This window comes from Limanda limanda, chromosome 2, assembly GCF_963576545.1.
Source record: "Limanda limanda chromosome 2, fLimLim1.1, whole genome shotgun sequence".
Classification (NCBI taxonomy): domain Eukaryota; kingdom Metazoa; phylum Chordata; class Actinopteri; order Pleuronectiformes; family Pleuronectidae; genus Limanda; species Limanda limanda.
In genome coordinates, this window is record NC_083637.1 from 19,905,878 (window position 1) to 19,919,245 (window position 13,368).

At 40.1% G+C, this 13,368-nt stretch overlaps 2 protein-coding genes across 4 annotated transcripts in view; both read right to left on the reverse strand.

Annotated features, from left to right (window-relative positions):
* Positions 1-848: 848 nt before the first annotated feature.
* Positions 849-7,328, reverse strand: LOC133022604 (uncharacterized). 3 transcript variants are annotated; one of them, XM_061089440.1, is made up of 8 exons: positions 7,260-7,328; positions 5,660-5,999; positions 4,637-4,738; positions 3,958-4,014; positions 3,268-3,373; positions 2,460-2,541; positions 2,285-2,363; positions 849-1,966 (listed from the first exon to the last, which is right to left on the reverse strand). In XM_061089440.1, the coding sequence occupies exons 2-8, from the start codon at positions 5,878-5,880 to the stop codon at positions 1,660-1,662; spliced, it is 954 nt and encodes a 317-aa protein (XP_060945423.1). In that variant the 5' UTR covers positions 5,881-5,999; positions 7,260-7,328; the 3' UTR covers positions 849-1,659. The 3 variants fall into 3 exon arrangements, with proteins under 3 accessions (XP_060945423.1, XP_060945432.1, XP_060945441.1); XM_061089449.1 differs by lacking the exon at positions 7,260-7,328 and adding an exon at positions 6,916-6,985; XM_061089458.1 differs by lacking the exon at positions 7,260-7,328 and adding an exon at positions 6,897-6,985.
* Positions 7,329-8,444: 1,116 nt separating this feature from the next.
* The window catches only part of LOC133021724 (E3 ubiquitin-protein ligase SMURF2-like), a 62,127-nt gene continuing 57,203 nt past the window's right edge, over positions 8,445-13,368 (reverse strand). Inside the window, exons 18-20 of the mRNA XM_061088692.1 lie at positions 12,716-12,917; positions 11,856-11,931; positions 8,445-11,737 (exon numbers count right to left, since the gene is read on the reverse strand). Of these exons, the coding sequence (XP_060944675.1) occupies positions 11,638-11,737; positions 11,856-11,931; positions 12,716-12,917 (378 nt within the window). The 3' untranslated portion in view covers positions 8,445-11,637. The remainder of the gene's footprint in view (positions 11,738-11,855; positions 11,932-12,715; positions 12,918-13,368) is intronic.

Below are 13,368 nucleotides of genomic sequence, written 5' to 3' on the forward strand. Positions count from 1 at the left end.
ACCCTCTCCTCAGGCTTCTTCCTTTGTTGACTTGCACACGAGGAGGGATTCTCCTGATCGATACACAAACCAAACACTCGAAACTAAATGTAGCTACTCGCGAACTCTTCCTCTCACCTCAGCTGCTATACCTGAACTTGAAGACACCTTGGACAAAGTCCTTCCTCTTCCCTGGTTTTAATACTTGGTAACTAAGAATGTTTTAAAGTGGTTCCCTCACTGTGCAGTGTGTGTGTGTGTGTGTGTGTGTGTGTGTGTGTGTGTGTGTGTGTGTGTGTGTGTGTGTGTGTGTGTGTGTGTGTGTGTGTGTGTGTGTGTGTGTGTGTGTGTGTGTGTGTGTGTGTGTGTGTGTGTGTGTGTGTGTGTGTGTGTGTGTGTGTGTGTGTGTGTGTGTGCTGTTACTGTAGCAGAACATTTGTAAACACGTTCTTCCTCTTGCCAAATGGGCAACACCGATGCAAAGTGAGTATGAATGAAACAGACAAGATTTTTAACTTCCTCTTGTTTTACATTTCACGTGCGATGTCTTCCTTTTAATAATTTAACAATGCTCGCAGATTATTTATTTTTTACCCAATGTTTGTGATTTTTAATGGAACCTGGTGTTGTGCTTTCTGATCACCAGGGGGCGATGATAATCAGTGTTTGATGAGCTCTGTTGTGATTTGTTTTTAACTCACAGGCAGACGTGGTAGCTTCATGACACCAACAGTTGTGATGTTAACACACTGTCCTCCCATGACTGTGTGTAGATGTAATGAGCACATGTCCTGTCATCCCTCATTAAACGTGTGGGCTCCCTCATCCTGCCTTGGGTCACAGTTCAAGCTTTTTACAGAAGGTGCACGTTATTATTTGAGTGTTTTATTGAGGTTTCATCATTTTAAAATCCACTTGACCAAAAAGTATCAAAAACAGGGACATTTTGTATCTGATGGTGTGAAAATCAAATCACAACTTTGATTAACAAGGACAAAGATCACTGTATAGATTCACACACACATACTGACAGTGTTCCTGATAGACTGGAGCTGGGCCTCAAGCAATAGAGGGAGTTCTTCTAAGAAAATGTATGGAGAATAGAAACAGAGTATAAAATAAAAGCTTAAAATACATCCTATTTACACCTGATACCAATGTGTCACGCATATCTAATAACATTATCTGGATAAAGATCCTCAGACCTTTGCATTTACTCCCGGTTCTAAAAGTGTTTTTGCTGACTTCATTCTTCCTGCACAGTTTGGCGAAACTTGTCAACAAACAAGTCGAGATTTCAAGTTAATTCCAGGTGTAAAAGGGATCTTGACTTTGAACTATTAACATGAAATTAGCATTGCTCGTTCAAGCAGCTTGATGACGACTGAAGAAACAAATCGACACGTCCCAAAACAGAAAAAAAAGCGAACCCAATGATCCGTCTTTGCCTTTGTGTTTAACCGTCAGATTCACCTTCTCCAGTGAGGGGCAGCGTGTGGCATTAACAGACATCATCTCCTTGTTTGCATCAGGCGGTTCTTTAAATGTGTGACGGGATCATTAAATAATCAATGGCGAGAGAGCGTGAAAACATTCCAGAGAAATGCAGCGTAATACCCAGAAGTCCAGCTGAATCCAGAGTTAGAACAGAAACATATTCCTGGAGCGGCCATTGTGATTTCAGACACAACACCTCTTTGGCGACGGTGCTGTGTTTGTCTGTTCGTGGGCTGGATCGTTTCCATTGACCTGCCAATTGCTATGGTCTTTGTTGTCTTCGTCTTCATCATCATCATCATCATCATGTTTCTCATCATCGTCCGGCAGGTTAGTCCATTCGAAGCTGCTTTGACAGAAGCGACACTCCTGGAAAACGATGATCTTCAGTCCTTTAGCATATTTAGTCACTTTACATTGTCTGCTGCATTCCCGACACGACCGGAACAGCTGGAGGATGCACGCTTCATCCACGATTAGCTCTGACGGGCTGTGAGAGAAAAGAAGCAACAGTCAAACGCGCTTGTTTCAGTCTGTTCAATAATGTGACAGTGAGCGACCACTTTCACAACAGCACTGGTTTCATTCTCTCTATGGATGTTTCAGAAAATCCCTAAGAAAGAGTTGTGTGTCTGGAACCAGCGACGAAAAGAATCAGGACCATAAAGCATTTGATTCAGAGCACAGAAGATTTGCAGCATATAACATGGCTCACAATCAAAATCTCTAATCAGAAAAATTATGTTTTTTTTTATGTTTGGATAAATGGTTTTGTGCTCTTTATATTATAAGCGTGACATCATCATACCTCCCTAAGTCCACCAGGTAACGGCCGTCTCCCACACTTAAAGAGGTGCTGAATTCTTCATCCTCATCTTCTTCCAAATCTGTGGGGATCCATTTTAAAACAGACATTAGATATAACGTCGCTTTCCCAGTGAACAAATTGTGAGCTTCAGATTATTTATTTTTATTCGACTCACCGTCTTTTTCTGACTGTTCGGTTGACGTCTGCTCCTCTTGACTGTCCCGTCTTTCACAAGCTGCATCTTCGGTCTCTTGCTCCTTAAAAATGGGACGAATAACAGAAATCCATCAGCACAGATTAGTGGAAACAGGCAACACCACGGTATCAATTAAATCATACAGTAAAGCAACAAAACGTAATGATCAAGAAAGCGAGTGAAGGAGATCATCAACACAGGTGGAAAATACATCTTTTCAACTTTCACTCAAACGGAAACAATCTGGTTTTGTAAACAGCTTTGTAGCTTCAAGCAGCAGATAAACTAACCTGCTTTACAAATTCAATGATGAATTGGTGGACAAGCTACTAAAAAGATGTGAAGACTTATTTTGAATGATAGTAGACAAGTATGTACATTGTTGTGGTGTTCTACACGTTCTGTGTGTGCTTCAAATGAACAAAAGTAAAAACAGGAGCTGAAACTCCCATGTTAATGTTCTGCCTCGCATGATCCACTGAGAACTGCTCTGACGCTTATTGCTGCCACGTCAGAAAAATAAAAACAGATCAGTATCATGTTGTGGCATCAATCAGATGATTTGAGAGAGCCGTGATACGAGATTGTGAGAAAAAAGGAATGGTATGAGAATTTTTTTGTGAGAAAGTTTTGATATTCCTAATTTTATGAAACTTTTATATGAAGCAAGAAGCTATGATAACCTGGGCACTTAGTAAACCACAATCTCATTGAAAGGTTTGTTGTTATAACAAGATATTTTCACAACATTACAGCTTGAAATGTTTCATGTCTCAGTGACGTTTACCTTTCCATTTTCAGACGACTGGATGGAAGGAGCAGCTAGAGTCCCCCACTCAGCTCCGTGTGGTGAATTCATGAGTTGGTGTTTATAATCGATACTATCACAATCACTACATGAACACACAGAGAAACACCAATTAGTGGCACGTCAGGGTATTCGAGGAATTACTTCAAAAGCTTTACAGCACTCAAGACGATCTTTTTTACATTGGTTGCTATTTTTCATTTAAGTGCACCTAGACCTTTTCCCTTATAGCGCTACAGGAATATAATGTCAGACTCTTTAGAAGCTGCATTTTCTGTGGGAGAGACGATGTTTGCTTTTGAAGCCGACTCTTTGGAACTGAGCAGATTTCTACATTAACAAAATTCTTTGAGACTAAAGGAAACAGGGAAAACCCTGATATCACATTCAAACACATTATGAAAACAATTTAAGCAGGAATTAAAAGGATAAAATAAAGAAACAATTAAATCTACCCCATTCACTATCTATGCACACAAATAAACTTGAAACTTGACATTCGGAGATGTTGCTGTAGAAATCTCAATCCACGTTTACGCATGTTTAAGACTTACAAATCTGATAACGCACAAATAAATTAAGATAAAGTTACACAACTCTCCTCACATTTGAATAATACGGATGGACAGACACTTGTGGAATAAAGACATTATGGCTGTGAACTGTTACCTTTGTTCAAGGCTCTGAGCTCCTGTGGTTTCTGCTTTGACATTCAGATGTTCACCTCTGTAAAGAAGAAATCAAATCAAAGTGTATTGTCACATGCACCAATGACAGCGTCATCGGAGCAGTGAAATTCTTGTTACCTGGCAGGCAACATCTACGCAGTAGACGGGCTTTACAAAATAAAAAAAATGACATAACATATAACATAGTAAAATGAAGCAGCAGTTTACAGGGTGAAGGAGTGGGGAATATTAAATTAAATAATATGAATATATGTGTATTAAGTACGTAGTAAGTGTGACCTGTGAGCTTGTGACCTGGCAGGCAACATCTATGCAGTAGACGGGCTTTACAAAATAAAATAAATAATAAAATACCATATAACATATAACATATAACATATAACATATAACATATAACATATAATATATAACATAGCAAAATGAAGCAGCAGTTTACCGGGTGAAGGAGTGGGGAATATTAAATTAAATAATATGAATATATTGTAGTAAGTACGTAGTAAGTGTATTTGCATGGGTGGTGTAGCAGAATGTACATGGTAACTGTTCAGAGGGTCAGTGAACCAGAGCGTTTTCTATAAATCACATGGAGATACATCTGCACACAAAACACCCATTAGCTGCTTAGTAGTCAAACATATGAGCCCGATGTGATGACTTGCCTGTACGTCCAACTGGAAGCCCCGAGGCCACACAGAGCTGGAGCTGGGACCTGAACTGGTCTCTCACTCATGGGAGTCAGTGGTGCAGCGTCTCTCTCATAGCTGGAGAAACAAGAGCGGCACCAAGAAGATCAGAGCTCGAAGACACAATCACATCGTCAATTACATCATGTTTGGTCTTGAGGAGCTGGGAGAATTTCTTGATCTTGGACATGGATAGATAACCTGGAGAATCTACTGTGCGCCAAGTGTCTGTTACACTACAGACAACAGACAATCAGTTTCATAAAGGCTTCGTCCGGAGAGGCCTGAACTCTTCTACCTTTTGAATTTGCCACAAAGTACAACTTAGAACAGTCAATGATACAAACATAAACATTACAAGACATTGGCTGATCGGTACGTATCCATTAATGGAGACACAAAAACACAATGTCAGATAAAATCTAACCCGTGAATTATCAGATTACACCAATTCTCAATTCTTTTGCAGCCAAGGACCAACTGCAAGATAAAGCCTATTTTGGGGAGCCCTTACTCTCACAAGAGAAATGTCTATATTAGACATGTATTTAAAATATTTTCACGCGGTCAACATAGAAGATCCATACATATTAATAATTTAATGGATGATTCTGGAAACTTATCACAGATCCCGGGGTTTTGTGGGCCTCCATTTCAAAACCACTGATAAGGAGCAAGTGAATAAAGTCTCACTTCAAATAGGCACTACACAGTAATAATAATATTATCAATACAATTGTCAATTAGAGTCAATACAAGTTTCCACCTGGATTGTAAACTGTAAAGTGTCATGTTAACTGTTGGCGGAATTTTCCCATCTACATTTAGTTTATTGATATTTAGGTTAAAATAAAACGAATAAATACAAAAACATAAACTTACATTTCTGATGGTAGTTGTATATTGTTCAACCTTGGCATGAGGGAAGGAAACTGTTCCCTCAGCCACGTTCCAGCTAAAGCTATAGAAAACAACGAAATGAACTCTGGGCTGAATTACCTGTCCAGAAGGAAAAAGGCAACGTCAGCGTGGCTCTTAAAACATTTGTCCCTCAGCAGCGATTTCCATCTGGGATAGGCCACGCCCAGAGTTATCCTGGATTTCTGGAGTCGCTTGAGCCGGTTCAGTCTTGCCTCTTCGCGTTTCTCCTTCTTTATCAGCGAGGGATCAGGCTCTTTGGGTTTTTCTTTTGCTAAACAATAATCGTGGTGTTCAAACATCGTCAGCCAGCTCCAGCAGCCACTGATTCCTCTTCTTCTTCAGTTTGACAATCCGTGCTATGGCGCCACCACATTCAAGCGATCACTTCAGCGGCGCCGTGGAACAGGACATGCTCCCTCTGCAGATATGAAGTCATATTGTAACTTATTATAACATACCAACAACAGAATGATTCGTCGTGACAGGAAACTAATGAACCACAGATTATGAACATTTTATCCATTTTCTGCATAATCCCAGAGATCCTACGGCAATGCAGTGATAGGCTGCAGCATCAGGAAGTGGATCAGTAACACTAAAAAGGTGAAGCTGCTTTCAGACATGCATTGAACTCCACTTAATCTGAAATTCTCAAAGGGGACTCTAGCCGTTTGTAGACATGACCTCCAGAGGATGTTTGCAGAATGGGATCCGGACTTTCTCTGGAGGTTGCATTCTGCTGCAGAGACCACATGTTTGTGTTTACATCACCAGCATCGTCCTGCTGTGTTCTCACATCAGCTCACGCAGGACGTTCTCCGGAGTTTTTACAAGGGGACTGACTGAGGAACCTCCAAATAAAGTCCGGAGCTTCTCATTTCGATGTTTGCGTTCTCACATCCAGTCCCTCCAGAGAATGTCCGCAGATTGTCCAGAGCTCAGTGCAGAAGGCAAATGTCCAAATGAGAAGCTCCAGGCTTTCTGCAGACTTTCTGTGGCCAGCTCTGGATGTAAAAAACCACGTGAGACCACAGCAGGAAATCCTCTGCAATACAATATTTGTAGCTAACCTAAGTGTGAGTACACCACAGTAACCTTAACCAAACCCATCAAACTGAATTATAACAAGAAGCGAATTAATCATTGCCAAAGCCCTTTATTCAATGTCTGACACAAGGAATGAAGGTTTTGACAAAACTAGAATTGGTTCCTGTTGAGACACATCCCAGGATGGTCTGGGTTTTAGTCTTAATATACAATGATTTATTTATTGTTCATTTGTGGTTGTGCTGTAAACAACAACATGTGGCTCTACCTGCTGCACCAACCCTCACCTAAAGGCTCCGGAAGTGTGTCCAGAGGAAGTCGGGACGCAAAGCTGCGGATATACTCCGGAGTTCATGTGTGAGCATGTAAACAGCAGCCTCCTCCCCCCCCCCCCCCATGTGTCAGTCCTGCTCCCTCAGCTCCACCGGGACGCACACACACCTGCAGGGATAAAACATGGACTTTATAAAAAAAACAAGAACAACAGCTTTGTGTGTCACATTAGCTCAGAAGCTCTGCCAGTAGATAGCAAACACACCGGAACAATAAAACGTCCCTGGCTTCGTTTTCACACCGGAACGTTTCTTCACTTGTTGATACTTGTTTCAATGTGACACCGACTCCTTCTCACCTCGCGGAAGCTTCGGTCCCTTTCTCTTTCTGCCTCTTTTCCTCCCTCCAGCCTCTTTATCCTCGTCCAGCGGCGGGCGCCATGTTGGTGAAGACAGCAGATACGTCACTTCCGGGTGAACTGTTCTGCAGGCGGCCACCAGGGGGCGATGCAGACATATTGGCTTCACTTCAGAGAACCTGTCGGGTTCATCTAGCAGTTCTTCATTATTAGTCACTGATCTTATGACTGATGACAAAAACACACAGTACATGAAATTATCACTAAGGTTAATACACATTAATATAAACATCTGAACAATCCATAGAAATATAGACATTTCAGAGGCGTTAATTAAGACGGTAAAATCTGGCTCTAATAATCATGATGAAAATACTGTACCTGAACATTGTTATTGAATATTTGATTTATTACTTTTGAAATTATTTCCTGGTCATATGGTCATTCTCAAAATTGCACCATAGATAATTTTATTCAATGAATATCTTATTTGAAGATCTTTTTCCTCACACTCTCGCAGTTTTATCCTAATTCATTATTTGCAGTCTTTTGAATATAATAGTTTTAGATTTGTCCAGCTGGAAAACTATAATAATAGTTATTATTCCAATGGGGTTGGACTAAAAATAGGCGATAAAGTCAGAAATTTTCAATAAACCAAATTGATATTCAGTAAAGATACTCCACAAGACAAAAACTAAAAGCGTAAAACATCTTTAAGTGAAAAGTTTGTAAAGTGATTGAGCTCTTTGCTTTTTTATTTCTAAGCAACTATATATCAGACAAGCACTGTGCATTTTACCACACCTACATCTGACACTAGTTACTGTTTACTTCTTATAACATGTGATTAGTTGTGACAATGAAGCAAATGCAAAGTAGTCAAATTCATTTATATAAGTAAATTTTTCTGATAATTATGTACAAGGATTTTGGCTTGTAATGGAGTTTTATTACATTTCAATAGATGTAAGACTATGAAAACATCCTCCAAACACCCAATGTTTACGCATATAATTATATGTATCTTAAATTCCCAACGTTTTAATATTTGAAGGTTAATTTATGGTTCTTACATGTGTGAGTTGTCGCATTAATGTGATACTATTTTTTATTTCAGTAAAGATTTACACTAGGAAAATCGCATGAATGTTTAAGCAGTAAAAGAAAGACGTGATAGATGTGTTTCTATAAAACGTAATGCTGTGAGGTCCAAACAGCACAGTTTTATTGCTCAGCTTTCTGCAAGGGTACAAGAAGTTTATTACATTGCTTCTTTATTGTCCTTATGTACAGGTGTCAGTTACAAGCTCACAGAGCAGCTGATGTGAAAAACTATGAACACGTATACTGTCATAATAAATACAAAAACAGAGAGAGGATCAGAGAAATCAAACATGGTGCAGTTGAAAAGAAAAGTTGTTTGTTTTGTACTGAATTCAATCAAAAGTCATTTTCACATATGCTGCACGCGCTCATTAAAACTGCACATGAAACTAAATCTGTGCTAAAACTGTGTGTGTGTTGGGGGGGGGGGGCTGGTTTGTTGTTTGTAACAAATTAAACATAACGCGTTGAGATCAGAAGATTAATCAGATCAGAGAAGACAAAAATGTATTTTCATCAAAGATTGATCAATTTAACATTGAAGAATAAGTTGGAACAGATTATGTGTTAATGTATCATTTGGCTGCTGGACTGAGGACACGTGTGATCTCCCCTAGTTGAAGTTTTCAACCCCCACAAAATTTTGCACTGCAGACTGAACCAGCCAGAAAACTTGGTGCAGATGAAAAGTAACAAAGATCAGAAGAGGAGTGTGTGCACTGGACAAACATACGTGTGTGTGCATATCAAGAACATGTGTGTATATATATACACTTTATCTACAAAGAAGATCAATCAGTCCATTAACTATTTGGTGAATAGAAGGAAGTGTCTGATTATAACTTGGAGCCCACGTATGCATATTATGTGCAAAAGAACTTGTAATGCATTTCTTCTCTGCCTCTGAGTGGAGTTATTATTAAAAGGTAAAAGTCTAAGAAATTCTCTGTAGCTGTAAAAAAAAAACATAGACGATGTCACTGTACTATTTTTGTTTTGTCTCACGATAACAGACAAATAATAAGAAAGTTTTCTGAGGTTCTGCTGACAAACTGTTCACGGTTGCAAATAAATGAAGGATACATATTCAAATTAATGATTTATCTGAGTCAACATATTTCCAGAGAGTAATAATTAAGCAAATAAATAGGCTTGATCTCTCGAGCTTTAGTTCATGCAGAGTTTTTTTTTATTTTGGCTCTGGTGATGGAGATTCTCCTCACTGGGGCATCTCTGGTTCTAACATTTTCACTGTGAAGCATCAGTCGGCAGATAAAACCCCCGAGGATGTGAGTCTGCCGACAGCGTTCAGGCCATTCCACGGCATTTCTAAATTCATGTGGCAAACAGACTTGTTGTGCATATGAAACAATGTGGTCGTCTGTGGTGTTTGGTATTTTATGGTGACACAGATGTCAGGAGCAGCAAATATGGCCTTTCTTGTTCTCCTATGAAGGTGTGTGTGTGTGTGTATGTATGTCAAAAAGTGAATGTGATCGACATCTCACTTCAACTCTCACTCTATAGTGAGTCTTACAACAGGTCCTCTGAAATAGAGTTTGCACTAAAACCAGTTTGACCCCTTCTCACATACCAAACTCATGAATGTAAAAAAAAAAGAAAAAAAGAACAACTTCACCTGAGAATGCAAAGAGGTCTGTGACAGACGGCAACATGCTTGCATTTAAATTGAACAGAAAGAGGAAAAAAGCAACAATATACAAAATAGCTATGCATTTGTACTCACACATATGTATATATATATACATATACATATGTATATGTATATATATGTATATATACTCAAACATTACATGTGTATAGATACTTTTTACTCTGTATATTTCTAATGTAATCGAGTAGCAAATAAAAACATGATATATTTGAATGTAAGGTGAAGAAGCCGTCCTGACATCACTGCTGAGTTTGTAAAGTGCTGTAAAGTGACATGAGAGAGAGGAAAGAAATACTTCTGCTTTATTCAACTGATGAAAATAGACGTCCACCTTTAAAGGCCGTTTGATGACGCCTGTGTGATGAGCTACGCTGGGTTGGATAGAATGAAAAGAACCCCCCCGAAAAAAATAAAATCAAAACATGCATACTTGTAACCGCTGGAGAAAAGGAAGACAAACCGGACTCGAACGATGAGGTTCAATTAGCTTCACGGTGACATACACAGGATACCGGGTCAGCAGAGGTGACGGGAGCTTGTTTACAAAATGTCTACCTTCCTCGCACACATACGTTCATTTGTGTAAACATGCAGAAACACACACACACACAGGTTTACGAGCGCTGTGGCCAAAGTGTGCAGTGGTTCAGGGTTGAACAAACAAAAAAGGATTCAAGCCGCCTCCTTCTTCTTCTTCTTCTTCACCAGAGTCCGTCCTCCTCTCGTCTTTGAACAATCACAGACTCGACTCAAAAACGCCACAAGACCTAAGACCTCCTGCTGTGCGTCCGAGTCGGGCTGCGTGAGTTTCATTTCAAAATGATTTGTACCAATTTTTATTTTATGTTTTTATAGGTACAAAATAACTGCTGGTGTAAAAATGTAACTAATTCTGTAACGTTGTTCTTCTATTCTGAATCGTAAATGACGTGAGCAGTCAACTTGCACAACAGATGATGCAGATCATTTTGGAATAAAACCCTTCAGCTGTCAAAGAGCTGCACTGAGGTAGGATGGATTCATGGCGCTCCCGTACTGGCTGAGGTTGAGATGGCTACTTAGGGCAAGATATGGCTACCAGCAATGTTGCATATTCAGTAGCATGACGAGGATCATTTTAATCAGCTCAAAATGCAAAACGAAAATAGAGCCTCACATTTCTCATTTTTTAAAACACTACAACTGCATGTTAATAATCTGCTTCCTTATATGATTAGACTCAAAGTAAGGTGACCAGACATTGGAGGGTTTTTTTCACCTTTTCTGGGGGGAAAAAAAAACCATCCACTCCACATGATAAGAAAATTGATTTAGGAAAACGCTGCAGCACTTAATTTGCTCTCTGTATTTCACATGATCGACACCAAAACAAAAAAAAAACAAACAAGACAAAAAAGGATTTGCGATGATTCTAGCAGCTGTTCAAACGGGACGTGGACAGCGGTGAGATAAGAGGAAGACTGCAGGCTGGTCAAAGAGAAACGGGTCCGACTCACAGTGAGCCCGTCGGCATGTCACAATTACAATAACAAATCGCTCAGAGTCTCGCACACAGGTACACATGTTCATGCACAAACACACTCTCCTATGCGTCTCTCATTCCACTGCGAAGCCGCACGTCTCCTCGATGGCCGTGAGCAGCTTGTCGTACAGCTTGTCGTAGCTCTCGTAGGGCGGAATGTCGATCCGGTTGAAGCTGGAGAGAAGGAGAGAGTGAATGAAGCCGAGATAGAAAGTATTGTTTGGCGTTATTGTGATCAAATAAGCTTGTGTGTGTGTGTGTGTGTGTGTGTGTGGGTGCATGTGACACCCACCAGGTATGAGCTTTGGGCAGGTTGTTGGTGTTGGCATCGATCTGATGAATGGTGAAGAGTCGGGGTCCTGCAGCACCTGCAGTCAGAGCACAAACCCAGCGGCCATCAGAGTCCAGTATTTGGTTTCGTACAGCTCTCTGTGTTCCACTGCTCACGGAAGAAAAGTTTCTATCGGACTTTTCTTTTACTGATCTTTTGAAAATGTTCCGTATTCCATAATGAATAATAGCTGAGCATTAAACATGTTACACATTATATATCGTTTGTCTGAGCCACATCATGGTTTTTATAGCAGAATATACCTTTGAGGCCCTCAATCTGTAGAGGCCACTCTTACTTTATCTTTACAGGAGCAAACTGCTTCACTTGAGGGAAGAATTCTGCTCTGTTCTTCTGAATTAAAGAGATTATTTTCTGGTTTCACATTATTAGTTTATCGGCTCTGTTCAAGTACAACCAAGTTAAAGAGAAGCCGAACCAGAACCGGGGCAGGATGGCAGCTCTCTAAAGTAAGGCTGTGAAACAAAAACAACACTATATGCAGATGTCTGCAGCTCAGAGGATCTTCATTAGATGTCCTCAAAGGGATTTAAATGACTTCCCTAAATTATCTGGATTAAAGCCAAACTTTAATAAAATAACTATTATGAGAACAGGAATATTAAGTGGAACAGATAACAATCACATTTATTAATCTGGAAAATCTTCTCATTAAAAAGAAAGATCACATTGACTGATACTCTCTTAAGTCCTCACATCATTTAGCTCTTGAAGGCGTCTATCTTTAAATGTTTTGAACCAGTCTGACTTTCAGCAGAGGTCAAACTAAACGACATGTTAACACAGAGTCAGATAAATACCCTGCAGCGCCTTGAAGCCTTGCAGCGGGACTCTGGACGAGCCGGTGACAAACTGCAGCAGGCGAGCTCTCCTCTCCTCATCAAACGTCTCCACGGCTTTCCAGAACCACTTCACGATGTTGCTCTCGGCGGTGCAGTGCTTCAGACGGGTATTGGACCTCCAGTCTGCGATGTCGATCTTTCCCAGGCCGCACACTATCAGCTGAGAGCAGAGAGGGCCAGAGATACAAACGCATCATTTAATAAATCTGTTTATTAGACAATAGATTGTTGTATTTGACAAGAGAGACAGAGAGAGAGAGAGAGAGACAGAGAGAGACAGAGACAGAGACAGAGACAGAGACAGAGAGAGAGAGAGAGAGAGAGAGAGAGAGAGAGAGACAGAGACAGACAGAGACAGACAGAGACAGACAGAGACAGACAGAGACAGACAGAGACAGAGAGAGAGTTTTTGACTTTTAAGTTAACTTTTAGTTAAATCATTTCATGAAATAAACGTAATAAATAACACTTCGATCATATCATATTTTACACAAGAAAACTACATGTCACACACCCACATGGAATTTAAAAATGAAGGATCAGTGAACCGTCCTCCTCTATTGAACATAAAACCTGTCCGATCCCCCACTGAGATGTAAAAGCTTCCAGGT